Genomic DNA, 24,079 nt, shown 5'->3' with positions numbered 1-24,079 from the left:
TAAGTAGGTTTTATTGTATTTAAGCCCTAGGGCCATGACAATTAAAAACAAATTAAAGAAGATCAACTTTAAAATACTTGACATTAAATAAGCATAACAGTCACAAATAAAAACAAATAACAAAACTGTACTTCTGTATTCAGTTGCCAACCTGAGGAACTGTCATACATTTTTTTAATCTTGCAGAATATTCACCCCAATTACATTCACAAACTATCTCTCATGACCCACACTCTTGTCCATACATCCACATTTCAGGGAAATAGAAGGACCATCATACTAGTATTCTTCATTTCTACTTATATTTAATGGGTTTGAAAGAAAGTTTCTATGGCTAAGTCAGTAGGCCAGTAAAGGACCTGGTGGTCCTTTAGCCAGGTAGTGCAATAGGAAGCTAGGGACCAGCCAGCCTATGCTCTTGCATGCCCTTCCTTCTTACTGTCCCTAGATTTCCATCTGTACTCATTTAAAGTTGGGCCAATTCTAGCTGAGGTTAGTCATATCACCAACCCCTATCCAAAACCAAATAAACTGACAATGCCAGGAATTAAACCTGTACCCCTTGGACAAAGCATTCCAACCCAGAGTGCCTACCACTTAGCAAGGAACACAAATTTGACCAGAGAACAATAATTATTTGAAAAAAAGTAGAATTTGGAAAAAAAAACTTGCTATAGTTGTCCCACTACTATCCTGTAAATGCTACAGGCCCATTTTATTTAGACAAATCAATTTAAGACAGGTATCAACAAAACTCCATCAGGGATTGTATTTGCTTAAGATACAATCAAGCTATGTGAATGCTTAGCTTTGTGATATTCTAGTCTTGAAATAATAAAAAAAGAGAAAATGTATATGTTCTATTTATTTTTCACCAGCTCATTTGAGCAAAATCATTTGTGACAGCCAAATGCCCATGGTTGGCTTAGAACCTCTCTAAATGCTCTGAAACAGAAGGGATTAAAAAAAATTATACTAATCAGCATTAAACTGTCCCTTAAATTTAAACACGTGTATTTAATTTGAAAATGACGCTACTGCTAGTCAGCTTACTGTGCCGTTCCCACTGGCTCTACTGCAGTTAAAAATGGGCAGTTACCGCGCAGTAACTGCAGTTACTGAAAAACCATCAGCTGGAACACACCCTAGGATAGTGGTATTTAATTTTAATAACTAGTAGAAAATTGTACAAAATAAAACACTAGCGCTTCTGTCCTCGTTATCTAAGCTTCGTGCAGTAAAGTACACCAAAAAGGATTGCACATTTTTATTTGAAAATTACAAAAGATAGCATGGATTTTTTTCTGTCAAAGGATGAATGTATAAGCACAGTTGGCAGTCTTTTTAGCAAAAATGAATTTTATTACCTTGGCAAAACTGAAACTTTTGTGATACTGTCCAATTGTTTAACTTTTAAACATGTTGGTTAGGTGAATTTGTTCTTGCTATTTGAATTCAACTTTTAAGGTGATTTCTCTTTGAGACGCAAGGCTGTTTTCACGCTGTTGTTGTGATTCCTCGGTACGCTTTCTTTTCATACTTTCTCTATTAGCCGCAAGCCTGTTTTCACTTTGTTCTTGTGATTCCTCGGCACGCTTTCTTTTCATACTTTCTCTATTAGCCGCAAGCCTTTTGGCATAGACTCTTTGAGCAGCTTCCTCGGCTGTTTCTTCTACCATTGTAGGTTCTTCTGTCATTTTAAGATCTATATTAAAAAATTTTCTTTGAAAGGTCTTCTTATATACTTATTATGACGTCATATACAAAGCCTTTGACGTCATAACAAACATGACATCTGTCGACAAACAACTTTATGACGGCATAATGCTCATCCTTATAATGACGTCAGTCGACAAACATGCATGACGTCAGTCAACACACAAACAACTTATTTTTATATATATAAGATAGATAGGAGGCGGTTCGAAGAGAAATTTTAGTGTAAATCCTACAATGTCAGAAGAAACAGCCGATTAGGCTGCTCAAAGAGTTAATTCAAAGAGAAATTTTAGTGTAGATCCTACAATGGCAGAAGAAACAGCCGAGGAAGCTGCTCCAAGAGTTAATGCAAAAAGGCTTGCAGCTAATAGAGAAAGTAAGAAAAGAAAGCGTGCCGAGGAATCACAAGAACAACTTGAAAACAGGCTTGCGTCTCAAAGAGAAACTACCAAAAAAACAATCGTGCCGAGGAATCACAAGAATAACGTGAAAACAGGCTCGCGGCTTAAAGATACATTACCAAAAAATCGTGCCGAGGAATCACAAGAACAATGTGAAAACAGGCTGGCGGCTCAAAGAGAAATTACCAAAAGAAAGCGTGCCGAGGAATCACAAGAGCAACGTGAAAACAGGCTTGAGGCTCAAAGAGATAATGCCAAAAGAAAGCGTGCCGAGGAATCACAAGAGCAACCTGAAAATTATCGCCTGACATTCAGGTATAGCCCTGTCGATGATTATAGCTTTAGTAAATGTGTTCAAATCTGGACTATGTCTAAAATTTGCCCCCATTGCAAGGCCTTGAACTTTAATGGTGAAACAATGGGAATGTGTTGCGCCTCAGGAAAAGTTAAACTTCCTTAGCTGGCTGCAACACCAGAGCCTTTGCAGACTTTGCTTACTGGAACTACGTCAGAAGCTAAGCGTTTTTAATCAAACACCCGAAAATATAACTCATGTTTCCAAATGACGTCGTTTGGTGCCCAAATAGAAAATCTAGATCAATTTATACCTACTTTCAAAGCAAAAGGGCAAATTTATCATAGAGCAGGGTCTCTTCTACCATTCTCAGGTGAGAATAATAAACTTTTACAGCTGTACTTCATCAGTGATAGCAATTCTGAATTGAATGCAAGTTGCAAAATTTCTCCCGACGTTGAAAGGTCTATCGTTTCCCAATTGCAACATCTTTTCCACGAAAACAATGATTTAGTGCGCCTGTTCAAAACAGCAGTCGATGTGATGCTATCTGATACGCATAAAATGGTTATTTCCGCTAACAAAACGCCTACTGGCGAATATGTGCGTAGATACAATGCTCCAACTATCGACGAGGTGGCAATCGTTATGGTCGGTGATCAGTTTTTGCCTCGAGATATTATTCTTCATAAGCGAAACACTCAGTACGTAGGTATTACTGAAACTATCGATGCTACGAGGCCCTACAATATCATACCATTTTTTGGGATGGAGCCGACAGCTATCACTTTAATAATAAATTGATTGATCCATCCACTAACAAGCGAACGGATAAGAAATACAGTGCGATGAATTATTATTCCTGTAGACTAATAATTCGTCCCAATGACAAAAATTATATTTTAAAATGCCGTCAATTGTTTTACCAATACATTGTTAATACGTATGCAAAGATTGAATCAGAACGTTTGCTATTTATCCGTCTGAATCGAACCAAGCTCTGCTCTGAACAATACATTCATTTGCAAGATGCAGTTGTAAATGACGGTAATACCACTAGCGTTGGAAAATTGACGATTTTACCTTCGTCATATGCTGGCAGTCTCCGTCATAAGCATGAATATGCTCAAAATGCTATTGCGTATGTTCGTCTCTATGGTCGTCCAGATTTATTTATTACATTTACATGTAATCAATCTTGGGACGAGATACAGCAGCTTTTACTTCAAGGACAATTGGCGGTTCATAGACATGACATTACGGCTCGTGTCTTCCGGCAAAAGTTGAAATCACTGATAAACTGCATAGTAAAACTTAAAGTGTTTGGGTCAGTGCGATGCTGGATCTAGCATCCAGCATCGCACTGATATTTAGCAAAAATATGCGTCCAGATTTATTTATTACATTTACATGTAATTAATCTTGGGACGAGATACAGTAGCTTTCACTTCAAGGACAATCGGCGGTTCATAGAAATCACTGATAAACTACATAGTAAAACTTAAAGTGTTTGGGTCAGTGTGATGCTTGATGTATTCAGTGGAATGGGGTTTGCATATGATGTCATTATAAGCACATAAGCTTTGTATATGAACAGACAATTGGACAGCGAAGAATGTTGTATATTCGCAAGTTTTACGCAGTTAAAAACATATATATATATATATATATATATATATATATATATATATATATATATATATATATATATATATATATATATATATCTATATTCACAGGTGGCACATAGGTTTGGGTCAGTGCAATGCTAGATGTATTCAGTGGAAGAGGGTTTGCATATGACGTAATTATAACTATATAAGGCTTTGTATATGCACAGACAATTGGACAGTGAAGAATGTTGTATATTCGCAAGTTTTACGCAGTTAAAAACATATATATAAACTAGCTGTTGGGTTGGCGCTTCGCGCCACACCAACACCTAGTTGATGGGGGCGCTTCGCGCCCCCCCAAGCCCCCCGCGCGCGTAAGTCGTTGCGTGCCATATTAGTTACGCGCCATTGTAGTTGTGTCCCTGTATCCCACCTGTGAATATTGATACATATATATATTTATGTTTTTAACTACGTAAAACTTGCGAATATACAACATTCTTTGCTGTCCCATTGTCTGTGCATATAAATAGATCTTCAGGTTTACCGACTCTTGAACATGAAACATATAATTGTCCATGGGAAAAACAATCCGTATTCAGATCTATACCTCATGATTCTAATGATTGCCCTTGAGCTTTGTTGATGGTGATTGCTAATCGAACATTCCCTGTGTCGCCGTCGTCATTTATATATCCCCCTGTGCCCCCGGCGTCCTCGTTGTAGTTGTGTCCCTGTGTCCCGGTCGTCATTTATATTCCCTGTGTCCCGGTCGTCATTTGTGTCCCGGTGTCCTATTCCCTGTGTCCCGGTCGTCATTTGTGTCCCGGTCTGTATATACATTCGTTTTTGAATTGGTATTTGATGAAATAAATTTTTGTGTTATTCACCTTTTTTTCTTTTTAGTGTTTTTTTTGGTTTTTACCTTTTTTTTTAGTTTTTTTAGTTTTTTTCTTTTTTCTTTTTAGTTTTTTTTGGAGTTTTTACCTTTTTAGTTTTTTTATTATTTTTATTTTTTTAGTTTTGTTTTTCTCCTTTATTTTTCAGATTTTTTTCCTTTTTTTATTTTTTCCTTGGCACGCTTTCTTTTCTTACTTTCTGTATCAGCCGCAAGTTTTTTGGCATAGAATCTTTGAGCAGCTTCCTCGGCTGTTGCCATTGTAGGTTCTTCACTCATTTTACAATTAAACATTTTTCCGTCCACGATCTTCTTACAATTAAAAATTTGTCTTTGAACGATTTTCTTAAATACCTTTAATGACGTCATCGTCATAACACACATGACGACAACTAACTTCATGACGACATGACGACCTGATGACATGACGTCACTCGACACACAGACACACAGACAACTTATTTTTATATATATAGATATCTAACCATATTCACAGGTGGCACATAGGGACACAACTACAATGGTGCGTAACTAAGATGGCGCGTAACGACTTACTTGCGTGGGGGGCTTGGGGGGTGGGTTGCAAAGCACCCCCACCAACTAGTTGTAAAGCTGTAAATGACTGAACAATACATTCATTTGCAAGATGCAGTTGTAAATGACGGTAATACCACTAAAGTTGGAAGATTAACAAATTTACCTTCGTCATATGCTGGCAGTCCCCGTCATATGCATGAATATGCTTAAGATGCTATTGGGTATGTTCGTCTCTATGGTCGTCCAGATTTATTTATTACATTTACATGTAATTAATCTTGGGGCGAGATACAGCAGCTTTTACTTCAAGGACAATCGGCGGTTCATAGAAATCACTGATAAACTACATAGTAAAACTTAAAGTGTTTGGGTCAGTGCGATGCTGGATGTATAGTGGAATGGCAAAAACGAGGATTGCCACACGCGCATATTGTAATCTGGCTACATTATAAAATTACTTCTAATGAAATTGACGATGTCATTTCCGCTGAAATACCTGATGAAAATGTCGGTAAGGGCTTATATGATATTGTGGTAAAAAATATGATACATGGACCTTGCGGTGCACTGAATGAAAAATCACCATGCATGGCCAAAGGAAGGTGCACATAGCAATATTCTTGACTTTTAGTACCCAACACAATTACCGGCAATGATGGTTACCTACTATATAGAAGAAGATCTACTGAAGATGGCGGTAAAACAGCAATAATAAAGAAGCATAACGGTACCACCATCGAAGTAGATAATCAGTGGGTTGTTCCATATTCACCTTTATTGTCAAAAACATTTATTGCACACATAAGCGTGGAATACTGTAATTCCGTAAAGGCAATCAAATACATATGTAAATACGTCACCAAAGGCAGTGACATGGCAGTTTTTGGCTTGCAGTCCGGAATCAGTTATATCGATGAAATCGTACAATATCAGGCTGGAAGATAGATAAGCAGTAATGAAGCTGTTTGGTGAATTCTTTCCTTTCCGATCCATGAACGAAGTCCAGCTGTTGTTTACTTAGCGGTACATTTACAGAATGGTCAACGCGTTTTTTTTTTGGAATCCAAAGTACAACAAAGAGCCCTGAATCCACCCGATACAACGTTAACTGCTTTCTTTTCGTTATGTCAAAATGATTTTTTTGTAAAAACACTGCTGTATACGGAAGTGCCTTCGTATTACACGTGGAATGCTATAAAGAAATCATTTGAACGTCGAAAACAGGTAAGTCAGTCGACGGCCAACCTACCATCTTCAAGGATACCAAGATAGGAAGACTCTACACCATTCACCCCAATCAACATGAATGCTTCTTTCTCCGCCTGCTTTTGGTGAATGTACCCGGTCCGACGTCCTTTGAGTATTTGAGAATTGTAAACCATACTATACATGACACTTACCGTAGTGCATGCTAAGCTCTGAATTTATTGGAGAATGACCAACACTGGGATAACTGCATCAATGACACATGCGAAACGTCAACTCCAAGTCAAATTCTTGCATTGTTTGGAATCATACTAACAACTTGCTCTCCTTCAGCTCCTACAGAGTTATGGGAGAAATGTAAGTCGAAAACAGCCGAGGATATACTCCATCGAAAACGTTCAGAGACGTTAGATATGACCTTTGATTTTACATCAGAAAATTATAACTACACTTAAGTTACTATTGAAGATTTGTGCGTATGTATGGTAGACAAATCTCTTCAGGATTTTGGAAAGCCTTTACCTAATCGTAACGCTGCTGTTTCGATATGTGTAGAATTGAATCGTGAACAAAGTTACAACACGAGTGATCTATTGTCGTATGGTCAAAATAATATTTCTAAGTTAACGTCTGAGCAAAAAGACATTTATGATAAGATAATGCATTGTGTAGATAACAAAGTTGGAGAAATGTTCTTTTTGGATGTGCCGGGAGGCACTGGTAAAAAGTTTGTGATAAAATTAATTCTGGCATCAATTCGATCAAAAAATGATATAATGTTGGCAACTGCGTCGTCCGGAATAGCCGCAACGTTGCTGCCTGGCGGAAGAACTGCTCATTCCGCTTTGAAATTGCTTCTGAATTTCCATTCTACAGAAACTCCCACGTGCAATATTTCTAAATCATCTAAGATGGGTAAAGTATTGCAGCAATGCAAACTTATTATTTGGGACGAGTGCGCAATGGCACACAAAAAATCGCTCGAGGCTCTGGAACAATCATTACGAGATTTGCGAGTAAATTCGAAACCCTTTGGCCGCACATTAATATTGCTTGCGAGAGATTTCAGGCAAACATTATCTATAATACCTAGATCAACCCCTGCGGATGAAATGAATGCTTGCCGGAAAAATTTTAATTTATGGGCAAACGTAAAGACATTAAAATTAATTATAAATATGCGTGTCTGATTGCAAAACGATGACTCTGGTGAAATATTTTTAGATCAATTGCTGGCAATTGGAAACGGAAAACTCCCAGTAGACTCAATTTCAGGACGTATACAACTGCCTGCTGAATTCTATTATTAAGCGACGTCCAAAAATGAATTGGTTGAAAGTGTATTTCTGAATATTCTAATCAATTATAAAAATCATAAATGGCTCAGTGAACGAGCGATATTGGCAGCCAAGAATAAAGACGTCCAAGAAATCAACAACATTATTTTGACCAAGATTCGAGACCAGGAAGTAATTTACAAGTCAGTCGACACAGTTCTGGAACCAAATGAAGCGGTTAATTATCCATCTGAATTTTTAAATTCCCTGGATGTCCCTGGGTTTCCACACATGTGCTACAACTAAAAATAGGCGTACCAATAATATTGTTACGAAATATCAACCCACCAAAGCTCTGCAATGGCTCGCGACTTGCCGTAAAAAAAACAAAAAAAAACAATCGAAAACGTAATAGAGGCAACAATCTTGACAGGGTCTTTTGAGGGTGAGGCTGTTCTTATTCCTCGCATTCCCATGATTCCAACGGATCTGCCTTTTCAATTTAAAAGATTGCAATTCCCAATTCGAATAGCGTTTGCAATTACCATCAACAAAGCTCAAGGGCAATCATTAGAAAAATGCGGTATAGATCTTAATACAGATTGTTTTTCCCATGGACAATTGGTTGTTGCATGTTCGAGGGTCGGTAAACCTAACAATCTATTTATATGCACAGACAATGGGACAGCGAAGAATGTTGTAACAGCCAATGAAAACCACTTTCTGTCGAGTAAAACCAGAATTTTGCGCTAACATTGATTTAAATTTGCCAGATAGTCTCTGATTTGAGGCATAAGGTTGACAGATGGCCTAAATAGCGATACTTGGGTTCTACGCAAAAGAGACTGGTGGATCACGTCACCTACCCAAAAATGACTATAATATTTGTATATATTTGCCACCGCCATTTTTGTTGGTCATTTTAACTCAAGGCAAAAAAATCAGTTGGCGATGACACCAATTTTTAAAAAAAGAAAATTTAAGCAGCTCTACTTTATTGTATATGGCCACTCTATGGAGAAAACCATATATGCACTAACAATATTGTCTTCTTCCTATTTTCCTTTAGTTTAAATTATCGCCACTAGTCAGATATTAGAACATAAGAGATTCAAAAGGGCTTCAAAAGGCAAATCCTGCTGAATTTGCTCTTTAGAGGTGTGTGGGGGGGGGGGGGGTTCAGCGTCAAAGCACTTGAATGATTGACTTGACACAGGTAAAAGAATATTCCCTAAGAGCTAGGACGTTCCTTGTGTAGATACATCCTAAAGATGAGGGTAGATTGCAAGTTTTTAGGTGGGTTACCCCAACAGTTTCCTATAATTGTCATAAAACCCACCTTCTCTTTGCTGATTTGAAAAGTCCATCCCAAACTTGAAACAAGTTCACAAATACATGCCTAAGAATGAACTCAGCGATTCGTTGTCAATTATTAAAATAAAATAGGCCAGTGATTCCCAAAGTAGAGCACACACTCCATCGGTGGGACATGGGAATATTTTTTAGGATCATGGGGAGGACGTACATCCTTTGACTCAGAATACTGTAGAGCCTTAATTAAAATTTCATTATATTTATATATATTTAAAGAGCCAAGCAAATACATTATAGTATTACGATAATGTCATACATTGTATGAAAAATATTGCATACAGGTAAAACTTTTCATTCGCATAAAATATACCTAGAGGACAACTAAAAAAAGGATACCAAGTTCATAGCTTTTAAAATCTATAGTTGAATTTGCGTAAAACCTTGGGTAACCAAATTTAAAATATCGCGAGGGGTCATCAGGATTAAACGGACATATTTCCTTGATAAACCTAAATTTAATTAAATATTTTTTGGCAGTATGCGTCATCAGTAAAATCTAACTGAGACCGCACATAGCAACTAAAACCTTGTTTAAAACTTGTTTGCAAAAAGAAACAGTCTTTATAATTTAAAACTTATAAAAAACTAAACTATTAAAAACCAATTACAAAAATTTACATTCTTCCCAAACCAGAGCAAGCGGACCCAACCACAATTCCACCCCTACGTCAGGGGGGGCTCCACCCCTGGATCCGCCACTGCTTTCAAGGCTTGCCAAAATTGCAGGGGCTATTGGTGTTCCATTGCCATTATTTTTGGGGGAGGGTGGAGGTAAATAATCTTTGCGGACTGAACCTCAATTCAATTTGTGATTACGCCTATAATAAGAACAACAATATTAGTTCAGCTTATGTTTATTTCGTTCTGTTGTGCTACAAACGCTGTACTGCTACTGGGGCTGCGTTAGCCGTGATCTACATTAAACTGAAATGACATTGCCAAATTTCAATAAATTATCAGTTTTTTATACTCTTTATTTTGTAGAAGCAACTTTAGTTTATGCAAATCTCAAAAGATGACGCTGGGTATCAATAAGATCGATCAGATGGGGAGCTTCACTTACCTTGGTAGTATTATTTGTAAAGACGATGGGAACAGTAAAGATGCTATAAGTAGAATACCTAAGGATGAGGGTATTTTTTCACAGTTAAAAAAAGTTTGTAAGGATAGGAAGATAAGTCTGTAAACCAAGATTATAATATTGGAAAGTACAGTGATGACAGTGGTTAAATATGGCTCTGAAACATGGGTGCTCCGAAAAGTGGATGAAGATTTACTAGATGTTTTCCAGAGGAATTGCCTACGGATTGTTTTGGGTACCTGGATGACAGACCATATTTCAAACAGCAGGTTGTACGAAAAGTCAGGTTCAATCGTGCTTTCTAGGGTAATAATGAAAGAAAGGTTGAGATGGCTAGGGCACGTTCTGCAGATAGAGGATGACAAATCGCTGAAAATTATCCTTTTTGAAATTAATAAAATGGTGAAATTTTTTTGGTTTGGTCAAACTAATAACATTCCGGTTTGGTCAAATGGTCATTTTCATTTTTTTTTTTTTTTATCAAATGATCAAATTAACAAAAATGGTCGATATATTTTTTTTTCTAGTTTTGCTTAATGTTAAGTTGTGTTAGTCTCAATATTGTCGAATTGATAGCATTGTTAACATCAACTTCTCTTAATAAATTTCTTGTTATTATCTAATTAGCTCAGCTTCATGAGCTGTGTAAAAAATAAAAAATTAGGCTACAAATTTAAAACTTATAGTTTTTACGAGTAACTCTAGTATTTGTGCATCTGAATTAAATGATAAAGCTCAAGTTGTCAATTTATTGGCATTATAATTCCTAAATTTGATTAATAAGCAAACCATAATTGTTTCACTATTTGAACGTCTGAAAAACTGTCTCTTTACTATCTAACGTATTCTGCAAAAAAGATGACGCAAGTTGTAAAACAGTTATACAAGAATTGTTGTAGTTTTTTCTATTTTTTAAATTCCGTTTAATATTAAACTAGGGTGATCTCGATGTTAAAATACCTAGTTGTCATTATTATATCAATGAGTAATAAATAATTGCTTTGTTAGCTTAGCTCAAGCTCTTTTGGAAGACGAAGGTGGATTTTAGGAGACGTGACCCCCCCCCCCCGCCTTGATAGCTCAAGTTTTTGCTAGTTCTTCAGGTAGAGGGGAAAAAAACTAAAAAGGGAGCCCAAGCAAGGTCGTATACAGAACTTTTGCTAAGGGGTGGGGTACTAAAACATTTTTAAAAATGCACCGAAAACTTGTTCAGATGCATTTTTATTACGTTCTTCCAAGTCAGACAAATATTTTGCGGGGTCCAAAATCTGGATAAGGCCTTGAACCTAACTTTGGTTGGTGTCCCCAAAACATTAGCTCTTATACCGCCCTTAACCTTCCTGAAAAATGTCAAACAGTTCGTGGTAACTAACTGTAGTAAGGAGCGACCCGGCTCAATAGTAAACGAAACGCTAAAAAACGAATTTTGATGTTAAAAGATACATCAAGAGAATCAAATTTTTTGATTCTCGAGAATCAATGAGAATCAAGAGAATGAGATGAGAATCAAGAGAAGTGAAGAGCTCCATTAAGCCAAAAATCAGTAAAAATAAATTCAAGTAATTTTACAAGCTTAAAACTGATACCAAAAATCACCATCAATAAATAAACTAAACCCAAAACAAACACAAATTAGAGTAAATAGCCGAGTAAAACTCAAAGCTAAAAAAAAGTAGGGCTAACAACCCCAGGCCTTCTCAAGACGATACCATAATTTACACTTTACTGTAAACAAATATATTTTCAATGTTTTCAATTTTTTACTCTGATAAATAAAGAGGCATTTAAGAAGTATTCCTTAAAGAAGACTTTAAGGAATAAAAATCAAAATATGTATATTAAACTGACAATCCACGGTTATATGTTTCCGGGATTATTTGTTCATGGTGTATTTTCGGGGGAGGATGTTATCCTGGGGGTATTTTGAGTGAGGTATTTTCTAGGGGAGTAGGTATTTCTTAAGGGGGTATTTTCCAAGGGAAGTGTCGATTCATTTTTACACGTTTAACACGTTCAATTCGCCTTTATTTCAATTTAATGATATGTTAATGTACTTTTAATCAACAAAATTTATACCTGGGGGTATTTTGAGTGCGGTATTTTCTAGGGGAGTAGGTATTTCTTAAGGGGGTATTTTCCAAGGGGAGTGTCGATTCATTTTTACACGTTTAATCTTTGTCAGTTCACCTTTTATTCAATTCAATGATATTTTAATGTACTTTTAATCAGCAAAATTTATATTTAAGTTAGGACATCAAACATTTCTTGAAAAGTTAAGCAACGTAAGCTACCTTTATGATGCAAAACTTTTAATGCTGGAAAAAAACCCAAATGATAATAATAATAATAATAATAATAATAATAATAATAATAATAATAATAATAATAATAATAATAATAATAATAATAATAATAATAATAATAATAATAATAATAATAATAATAATAATAATAATAATAATAATAATAATAATGATAATAATAATAATAATAATAAAACCTTAAATTTTTACAATGGATAAAAGAATTAAAAAATTTTTTAGTAAGTAAAAGCCAAAATGGTGAACTTATATTCGTAAACTGTGTTTCATTGTAATCATTTGTTTTATCAAAGCCAAACTCAAGTTTCACTCGTTATTTCAACACATATTCAGTGGGTTTAAAAGTTTTGTGCAGAGGATATTTATTGTGTTTATATAGGCCTATTGTACAGGTTATATGGTAATACTAGTTTCCTGAGTTTTATTTTCTTATCAATTTTGCTTTTGACTTACATTATGTTTTTTTCTCCCAGGGGTGTTTGCATCGAGCCAAAAGTCCTAGAGGGTCAAAAAAGAGCAAATTGTAACGGAAATTAAAAGTTTAGTGCCCTTTTTCAGCAACAAAAAAGATTGGAGGGCAACTAGTCCACCTTCAACCCTCCTTTCTCCCTCAAAGTTGACAAATGAAAATTTTCTAAATTTTTAAATATCCGTTTTGTTCAACATAGTAACTGTGTCTCTGGTGATAACATGACACACCCACAGCCCCTGGGGAAAGGTCTGTAGGTCATGAAGTTGCCCATTATTAACACATAAGCATTTGTTATTGGGAAGCAATTTTCACGGAGAGAATTTTCCTTAATCTTAAAAGGCAGTTCTAAGCTGTTTGGTAACGAAAATTCTTGAATCGGTAGTAAGAAGTGTCAGTTTTTCATGCATATTTCTTGTGTCATACCTTTTTTTTAAAGATGGGTTTGGAACAGCTTGATGAAGGGAGGTGAGAGCAAGGTCTATAGGGGAAAACCGCCCCTCCCAAAACAACTATGGGGTCTGCTTAAGTACTAATGATTTTGTGCTGACTGCGTAATTTCGGACCAAAAATTTATTTATTTTCAAAACGTCTCAAATAACTACTATGCATTTTCAGGAAGTTCAAGGTGATGCTGGGTATCCATAAAACCACAATTTTAAAGAAAAAGGAATGAGAAAATGGAAGAAAATAAACATAAGAAAAAGAAAGAATAACGATGTTTGTGTACATAGACAGTTTTTCGCCCCTTTTTAAGGACATGTGCCACAAAACTGTTTTTTTTTTCGGACAAAATGCTGCAAAAGTACTAGGTTTTCTCAAAAGTGTTACCGCTAGAGAAAACTATCACCCATGGCAAGTGGTAATCCTGACGAAAAGTTAATGATACACTAAAAAGTTAATATTTTCATATTGGAGACCCATAAATCTTCTGGACTCAAAATGAAAGGATCTTTCCGGAACTGCTAGAAACATCCCTAAGGTATCTTGGCGTATCCTACTACTAGTGTGTCGAGCGAAAAGATATTGGTGATTTCTGATTATTTCATGCGAAGGCAGTGTGCCTGGGCAACAGAGAACAATTTTTAAATTATAAGCTTTAAGGCTTGAACAACTGACGTCATTATTAACTTTTTGATAACAAGCCAAAAGTCAGCATTTACATTTTTTTAAACCTTTAAGTGTACAAAAACAGCTTTTAAAAAAAAAAGGAATTGTTTTATATAAAAAACAGAATGGAAACAGAAACTGGTCTACTGTTTTTTTTTACCTGTTTTGTTTCATTTGAGCCCTTTTTATATTTTTTTTCTTTCTTCAGAAAAACAGAACAGTGCCCAGGCTTAATCTTAACGCGCAAGTCGATAGCAAAAGTGATAGATGATATGCTCAGCTGGGTAAACTTGGTATACGAAAAGGAAACTCTTAAGGCTACAGACAGCTGCAATTTTGCAAGTTTAACAGTCTAGTTATAACAGTGCAGTATTTGGTTAATAAATTTTCCATACATAAAGATGATAAAACACATGACCATGTTGATTATGGTATTGTAATTTATGTATTCCAGCATGGGCTTATTCGCACTGACATGACATCATTCCCATCTTTCGAGAAGACATGACAAAGATAATTTACGTCATTAACGCCTAGTATGGACACATACGTCACCGACTCTATAAATAAATTTGCTTTTGAAAATTATTAGTCAGTTTAGAAATAGTAAGCAATGAGAGAAGATTACAAAACGTTTGTCAAAAGTCACGATCATAACCTAGAATCATCTATGGATAACTGTGTTTCTAAGGTGGTAAATTCCGCTACTGTGGGAATAAGTGAGCCAAATTCCAGCATGACTGTAGATGCAAAACAAATGAAAACTTGGAACAGAAGTTTTGGAGATACAAACACGTCCATACCTGTCGAGACAGAAAGTATTTCCACCAGATTAAAGTCAAGAAAAAGTCATTTAGAAAAAAATATTAGCCACAGTCTCAGAAAGGCTGTTAGTTTGAGAAAAAAGAAAACTCGAGACAAGGACTCTGAAAATTCGAGGGTATTTATGGTTGCACGTATTTCTACCAGATTACATGAGGAACCTGGTGCATACATTTCTAAAATTAAGGGGCCAGGAAAGCGTTTTGAACAAGCAAGGGACGCAAGTTACAAGGCTGTAATTTCAAAACAAAGAAAAAGTCATGATTTGAGCTTGCCAAATTCAAGTGGGTCTAGTAGTCATAACAAGGCAGAATATATTTCCACCCAATTACGTGATGAACCAAGTGTAAGCGTTTCTAAGCTTGAAGTGTCTAGAAAAAGGCCTTTTGAAGAGATGAGTGACCCAGCCACCAAGGCTGAGAATCCAAAACAAAGAAAAACAAGTGATTTGAACTTTGAAAATGTCAGTAGGTCATTGCCTATCAAGACGGAATGTAGTTTCACCGAATTGCCTGACAAATCGGACAAATGCAATTCTAAAATTAAACTTTCAAGAAAAAGTGAACCATCAAGAAAAAGGGATTTTGAAGAGATGAGTGACCCAGCCGCCAAGGCTGAGAATCCAAAACAAAGAAAAACAAGTGATTTGAACTTTGAAAATGTCAGTAGGTCTTTGCCTATCAAGACGGAATGTAGTTTCGCCGAATTGCCTGACAAATCGGACAAATGCAATTCTAAAAATAATCTTTCAAGAAAAAGTGAACCATCAAGAAAAAGGGATTTTGCAGTAATGAAAAACCCAGGTAGCAAAGCTATAAATAAAAAAAAAAGAAAAATGTGTAATTTGAGCTTTCAAAATTCAAGCGCGTTTGCACCTGTCAAGGCTAAATGTATTTCAGTACGATTATTGGGCACATATAGTTGTGAAATTGAATCTTCAAAAAAAAGTTGTGTACGAGAACCTTTACACGATGCTGCTGCAGAAGGTAAACTAGACATGTGCCAGTTACTTCTTTCAAAAGGTGCAGGCATAGACACATTAGACAATAAAGGTTATACTCCTTTACATTGGGCCGCAAAAAGGGGGCAAATATGCGTTGCTAAATATCTTTTAAAAAAGGGAGCAAACCTTCATTTAAAATCTAAAAAATTTGAAGATTGTGGACAAACACCTTTACACGTTGCTGCTGCACAAGGTAATATCGGCATGTGTCAGTTACTTGTTTCAAAAGGTGCAGATATACATGCTTTAGATAACAAAAGACTTGCTCCTTTACACTTGGCCGTGAAAGAAGAGAAAATTTTTGAAACTAGAAAAAAAGCAGAAGAAAAACAAGAAATTGTCAAGTTACTTCTTTCAAAAAGGGCATCTGTAGGGGCTGCAGATAAGGATGGGCTTAAACCGTTGCATTATGCTGCCGAACGGAGCAATCTAGATATTTTTCAGTTACTTTATTCAAAGAAATTCAGATACTTGAAGAGTTGTTTTACATTTACATCTTTACATTGGGCCGCAAAAAAAGGGCAAATATCTGTAGCTACCTATCTTTTAGAAAGGGTGCAAACATCAACCTGAAGACTTGCGATAAGTGGGATAGCGGAGGAACACCTTTACACTTTGCTGCTTCAAAAGGTAAGTTTGACATGTGTCGGTTACTTGTTTCAAAGGGTGCACTTATAGATGCTTTAGATGTTGATGGGCGGACTCCTTTGCACTTGGCTGTGAGAGAAAATTGTAAGAGAATAAAAGCAGGAGACAAACCACAAACTGTCAAGTTACTTATTTCAAGAGGTGCATCTACTGATATTTTAGATAAGCATGGGCGTACACCGTTACATTATGCTGCAATTGATAACAAACTAGATTGTTGTCATTTACTAGTTTCAAAGGGTGCAAAAATAGACATTTCAGATGATTATACAAGGAAGACTCCTTTACATTTAGCCTTAGAACATGGGCTTATATCCATAGCTAGTTATCTTTTAGAAAAGGGAGCAAATATCAATTTGAAGTATGGCAGAATTGCCAATAGGTATGAATGTAAATATACACCCTTACATTTTGCTGTTGCAAAATTTAATCTAGACATGTGTCAGTTTCTGCTTTCAAAAGGTGCACATGTAAACGCTTTAGACGATAAAGGGTGTACTCCATTACATTGGGCTTTGAAAGAATCCGGGGCTCCACGAGATGTAGTAGAAATTATAGAGTTGCTTCTTTCAAAAGGTGCATCTACTGATATTTTAGATAAGTATGGGAGTGCACCGTTACATTATGCTACAAGGTATAACAAACTAAATTGTTGTCATTTACTAGTTTCAAAGGGTGCTCAAATAGACATTTCAGATGATTATAAAAGGACGACTCCTTTACATTTAGCCTTAGAATGTGGCTATATATCCATAGCTAGTTATCTTTTAGACAAGGGAGCAAATATCAATTTGAAGTATGGCGGAATTGTCAGTAGGTATGAATGGAAATATGCACCCTTACATTTTGCTGTTGCAGAGTTTAATCTAGACATGTGTCAGTTTCTGCTTTCAAAAGGTGCACATGTAGACGTTTTAGACGATAATAGGAGCACTCCATTACATTGGGCTGTCAAAAAACCCGGATTTCAACGAGATAAAGTAGAAATTGTAGAGTTGCTTCTTTCGAATGGTGCACATGTAGACGCTTTAGACGATGAAAGGAGGACTCCATTACATTGGGCTTTAAAAAACCCCTGGGGTCCACGAGATAATGTAGAAATTGTAGAGATGCTGCTTTCAAAAGGCGTATCTATACATGCTTCAGATCACATAGGGCTTACACCATTACACCATGCTGCCATGAAGGACAACCTACATGTTTGCATGTTACTTGTTTCTGAGGGTGCACATATAAACGCCTTAGACAATAATAAGTTCACTCCTTTACATTGGGCCGTAGACAACGGAAAAATATCTGCAGCTAACTATCTTTTAGAAAAGGGTGCAAACATCAACCTGAAGACTTGCAATCGGAAACATCGCGGACAAACACCTTTACACTTTGCTGCTGGACAAGGTAGACTCGAGATGTGTCGTTTACTTGTTTCAAAGGGTGCACTTATAAATGCCTTAGATGTTAAAAAGCGTACTCCCTTACATTGTGCTGTGAAAAAAAATGATAGTTTTGTAACTAGTTTTCGCGGAACAGTCTTTCCAAAAGCAGGAGATAAAATAAAAATTGTCAAGTTACTTCTTTCAAGAGGTGCAACTGTAGATGCTTTAGATGAAGATGCGTTGACGCCTTTAGCCATAGCTTTGTCTGATAGAAACTTTGCTGTAGCTGAATATCTGTTAGAAAAAAAAGCAATTTATCAGCCAAATAAAAAAGACAAGTATAGAGTATTGCTAGAGGATCAAATAAAAAAATGCAATACAGATGAAGAAACTACAATGAAGTTATATTCTAGAGTATGCAACCTTGCCCTTAATGAATATGATTCTCTGAAATCAATATGCCGGCATGTTATCGTAAATAATATGTGTCATGTCAAATTAAGTGATTGGTTCGACATGCCACTCCGTTTAAAAATATTCTTGACTTTTGAGGAAGAGCTTCAACTTTGCTTTAAGAGATCACCTCTTAAATAGAAACCAGTAGATTTGGTACAAAAAATATAAAAAACAAGAGAATGTATAGTCATTTCTGTCTGGATATTCAGGTTTAGCTAAGGTTAGGTTTGGCTAAGTTAGGTTAAGATTGAACCTCGGGGTAGATTAATTTAGGTTTAGTTAGGCTAGGTTAATTTAGGTGAACTAGTAGAGGTTGTTAGACACAATCCTGCTAATAGGTGAACTAGACATGTGTCGGTTACTTGTTTCAAAGAGCGCCCATATAAACACTTTAAATAATAAAAGGCGTACTCCTTTACAATGGATGGCGAAAGAGGTGGCGAGGTTTACCGACCCTCGAACATGCAACATACAATTTTCCATGGGAAAAACAATCTGTATTAAGATCTATACTGCATTTTTCTAATGATTGCCCTTGAGCTTTGTTGATGGTGATTGCAAATGCTAATCGAATTGGGAATTGCAATCTTTCAAATTAAAAAGGCAGATCCGTTGGAATCATGGGAATGCGAGAAATAAGAACAGCTTCACCCTCAAAAGGCCCTGTCAAGATTGTTGCATCTAATATGTTTTTCATTGTTGTTTTTACGGTCGCGTGCCGTTGCAAAGCTTTGGTGAGTTAATATTTCGTAACAGTATTATTGGTACACCTATTTTTAGTTGTAGAACATGTGGTGGAAACCCTGGGAGATCCAGGGAATTTAAAAATTCAGATGTATAATTAACCGCTTCATTTGGTTCCAGAACTGTGTCGACTTGTAAATGACTGCCTGGTCTCCAATCTTGGTTAAAATAATATTGTTGATTTTGTAGACGTCTTTATTCTTGGCTGCCAGAATCACTCGTTCACTTAGCCATTTATGATTTTTCTAATTCGTTATCATTTTTATAATTCCAAATCATTTTTGGACGTCACTGAATTACAGAATTCAGCAAGCAGTTGTATACGTCCTGCAATTGAGTCTACTTAGAGCTTTCCGTTTCAGATTGCCAGCAATTGATCTGAAAATATTTAACCAGAGTCATCGTTATGCAATCGGACAAGCACATTTTATAGTTAACTAGCTGTTGGGGTGCCACCCCAACACCTAGTTGGTGGGGCGCTTCGCGCCCCCCCAAGCCCCCCCGCGCGCGTAAGTCGTTACGCGACATATTAGTTACGCGCCATTGTAGTTGTGTCCCTGTGTCCCACCTGTGAATAGAGATAGATATAAATATATGTTTTTAACTACGTAAAAAATGCGAATATACAACATTCTTCGCTGTCCCATTGTCTGTGCATATAAATAGATTGCCAGGTTTACTGACTCTTGAACATGCAACATATAATTGTCCATGGGAAAAACAATCCGTATTCAGATCCCGGTCGTCATTTATATTCCCTGTGTCCCGGTCGTCATTTGTGTCCCGGTGTCCCAGTTTGTAATTTCTCTTTGAGTGTCCCGGTCGTCATTTATATTCCCTGTGTCCCGGTGTCCCGGTCGTCATTTGTGTCCCGGTGTTCCGGTCTGTAATTTCTATTCGAACAATCCCTGTGTCCCGGTCGTCATTTATATATCCCGCCTGTGCCCCCGGCGTCCCCGTTGTAGTTGTGTCCCTGTGTCCCGGTCGTCATTTATATTCCCTGTGTCCCGGTCGTGATTTGTGTCCGGGTGTCCCAGTCTGTAATTTTTCTTTGAGGTTCCCGGTCGTCACTTATATTCCCTCTGTCTCGGTCGTCATTTGTGTCCCGGTCTGTAATTTCTCTTTGAGTGTTTTTTCTTTTTAGTTTTTTTTTTAGTTTTTTACCTTTTTTCTTTTTTCAGTTTTCTTTTTCTTCTTTATTTTTCAGCGTCACTATGAAGTACATATCGACGAACCTTTGTTTTTTTAACTTAAATCTGGTAGGCATTGATGACCTTATCCAAGTCAAAATCCCAAACCCAATCATCATCGCTATCATTTTCAGTTTTGATATGTTTTGACTCTCGCTGTCCAGGTGGATTTTCATCTAACTGCGCGGTTTTGAGTTCTTTAGCCGCAAGCCTGTTTTCTTGCTGTTCTTGTGATTCCTGGGAACGCTTTCTTTTCTTACTTTCTCTATCAGCAGCAAGTTTTTTGGCATAAACTCTTTGAGCAGCTTCCTCGGCTGTTAATTTCATGACGTCAGTCAACACAGAAACATGACGTCACCTGATCCACAGACAGACAGACAGAAAACTTATTTTTATATATATAGATTTAATGTCTTTACGTGTGCCCATACATTAGAGTTTTTCAGGCAAGCACTCTTTTCGTCCGCATGGGTCGATCTAAGTATTATAGGTAATGTTTGCCTGAAATCTCCCGCAAGCAATATCAATCCTCGCAAATCTCGTAATGACTGCTCCAGAGCCTCGAGCAAATTTTTTCTTTGCTATTGTGCACTCGTTCCAAATAATAAGTTTGCAATGCTGCAATACTTTACCCATCCCAGATGATTTGGAAATATTGCACGTGGGACTTTCTGTAGAATGTGAATTCAGAGGCAATTTCAAAGCGGAATGAGCAGTTCATCTACCAGGCAGCAACGCTGCAACTATTCCGGACCACGCAATTGCCAACGCTATGTCATTTTTTGATTGAATTTATGCCAGAACCAATTTTATCACAAACGTTTTACCAGTACCTTCTGGCGCATCCAAATAGAACATTTCTCCAACGTTGTTATCTGCACAATGCATTATTTTATCATAAATGTCTTTTTGCTCAGACATTAATTTCAAAATATTATTTTGTACATACGACAATAGATCACTCGTGTTGTAACTTTGTTCACGATCCAATTCTCCACATGTCGAAATAGCAGCGTTACGATTAGGTGAAGGCATTCCCAAATCCTGAAAAGGTTTGTTTGCCATACATTCGCACAAATCTTCAATAATAACTAAAGTGTAGTTATAAATTTCTAATGTAAAATTAAAGGTCATATCTGATGTCTAACTGTTTTAGATGGAGTATATCCTCGGCCATTTTCGATTTATATTTCTCCCATAACTCTGTAGGAGCTGAAGGAGAGCAAGTTGTTAGTATGATTCCAAACAGTGCACGAATTTTACTTGGAGTTGACGTTTCTTATGCGTCATTGATGCAGTTATCCCAGTGTTGGTCATTCTCCAGTAAATTCAGAGCTTGGCATGTACTACGGTGAGTGTCTTGTATAGTACCGTTTACAGTTCTCAAATACTCAAAGGACGTCAGACTGGGTACACTCACTCAAAGCAGGTGGAGAAAGAAGCATTCATATTGATTGGGGTGAATGGTGTAGAGTCTTCCTATCGTGGTATCTTTGAATATGATAGGTTGGCCGTCGACTTACTAACCCTGTTTTCGACGTTCAAATGATTTCTTTTTAGCATTCCACGTGTAATACAAAGGCACTTCAGTGTACAGCAGTTATTTTTGCAAAATAACCATTTTGACATAACGAAAGGAAAGCAGTTAAAGTTGTATCCGATGGATTCAGGGCTTTTTGTTGCACGTTGAATTCCAAAAAAGAAACACGTTATCCATTCTGTAAATGTACCGTTAAGTGAACAATAGCTGGACTTCGTTCATGTATCAGAAATGAAAGAATTCGCCAAATATTTTCTTTACTGCTTATGTATGTTCCAGCTGGATATTGCACGATTTCATCAATATAACTGATTTCGGACTGCAAGCCAAAAACTGTCATGTTGCTGCCTTTGCTGACGTATTTAAATATGTATTTGATTGCCTTTATGGAGTTACTGTATTCAACGTTCATGTGTGCATGAAACGTTTTTGATAATAAAGGTGAATGTGGAACAGCTCACTGGTTATCTACTTCGATGGTGGTACCGTTACGCTTCATTATTATTGCTGCTTTACCACCACCTTCAGTAGATCTTCTTCTATATAATGGGTAACCATTATTACCGGTAATTGTGTTGGGTACTAAAAGTCGAGGATATTGCTTTTTGCACCTTCCTTCGGCCATGCATGGTGATTTTTGATTCAATGCACCGCAAGGTCCATGTATTATAATTTTTACCACAATATCATATAAGCCCTTATCGACCTTTTCATCAGGTATTTCAGCGGAAATCACATCGTCAATTTCATTAGAAGTAATTTTATCATGTAGCCAGACTAAAATATGTGCGAGTGGCAATCCTCGTTTTTACCATTCCACAGAGTACATCCAGGATCGCACTGATCCAAACGCTTTTAGTTTTACTATGTAGTTTATCAGTGAGTTCAACTCTTGCCAGAAGACACGGGCCGTTATGTCATGCGCACAAAAAATCACTCGAGGCTCTCGAACGAACATTTGCAATCATTTGCGAGGAAATTTGAAACTCTTTCGCAGCACATTAATATTACTTCCTGGAGATGTCAGGCAAACATTATTGTTAATCCTAGATCAACTCCTGTGGACGAAATGGATGCTTACCTGAAAAACTCTAATTTATGGGAACACGTAAAGAAACTAAAATTAACTATATATATGCATGTCCGATTGCAAAACGATCAATCTGGTGAAATATTTTTAGATCAATTGCTGGCAATTGGAAACAGAACGCTCCCAGTTGACTCAATTTCAGGACGTATAAAACTGCCTCCTGAATTCTGTAATTTGGTGACGTCAAAAAATGATTTAGTTGAAAAAGTGTTTCCGAATATTCTAACCAATCATATAAATCATAAATGGCTAAGTGAACGAGCAATTCTGGCAGCCAAGAAAAAAACGTCTACGAAATCAATAATATTGCTTTGACCAGGATTCAGGACCAGGCAGTCATTTACAAGTCAGTCAACACAGTTCTGGAATCAAATTAAGCAGTTAACTATCCATCAGAATTTTAAAATTCGCTGGATCTCCCAGGGTTTCCACCACACGTGCTACAACTAAAGACAGGCGTACCAATAATGCTGTTGCGAAATATTAACCCAGCAAAGCATTGCAATGGCACGCGATTTGTAATTGCAATAGAGGGAACAATCTTGACTGGGCCTTTCGAGAGTGAGGCTATTCTCATTCATCGCATTTCCATGATTACAACAGACCTGTCTTTCCAATTTAAAAGATTGCAATTCCCAATTTGATTAGTATTTGCAACCACCATCAACAAAGCTGAAGGTCAATCATTAAGAAAATGCGGTATAGATCTGAATACGGATTCTTTTTCCCATGGGCAATTATATATTGCATGCTCAAGAGTCGGTAAACCTGACAATTTATTTATATCCAGAGACAATGAGACAGCGAAGAATGTTGTATATTTGCAAGTTTTATGCAGTTAAAAATTAGAACCTTGCATACGAGTTGCTGGGGCGCACAGCGCTACAACTACAGGTCTGGGGAGGGAGT

The 24,079-nt window shown here is 36.7% G+C and overlaps 2 protein-coding genes across 2 annotated transcripts; both read left to right on the top strand.

Annotated features, from left to right (window-relative positions):
• The first annotated feature begins 716 nt into the window (after nucleotides 1-716).
• Nucleotides 717-16,699, top strand: LOC136027744 (ankyrin-3-like). Its single transcript, XM_065705200.1, has 2 exons — nucleotides 717-1,156; nucleotides 13,810-16,699. The coding sequence occupies exon 2, from the start codon at nucleotides 14,915-14,917 to the stop codon at nucleotides 16,697-16,699; it is 1,785 nt and encodes a 594-aa protein (XP_065561272.1). The 5' UTR covers nucleotides 717-1,156; nucleotides 13,810-14,914.
• Nucleotides 16,700-16,767: 68 nt separating this feature from the next.
• Nucleotides 16,768-18,744, top strand: LOC136027743 (ankyrin-1-like). Its single transcript, XM_065705199.1, has one exon. It carries the CDS (start codon nucleotides 16,768-16,770, stop codon nucleotides 18,742-18,744), a length of 1,977 nt encoding a protein of 658 aa, XP_065561271.1.
• Nucleotides 18,745-24,079: the final 5,335 nt, after the last annotated feature.

This window comes from Artemia franciscana, chromosome 5 (genome assembly GCF_032884065.1).
Source record: "Artemia franciscana chromosome 5, ASM3288406v1, whole genome shotgun sequence".
Classification (NCBI taxonomy): domain Eukaryota; kingdom Metazoa; phylum Arthropoda; class Branchiopoda; order Anostraca; family Artemiidae; genus Artemia; species Artemia franciscana.
The sequence above is the reverse complement of the archived record's forward strand: the minus strand, read 5'-3'. Positions and strand labels throughout refer to the sequence as shown.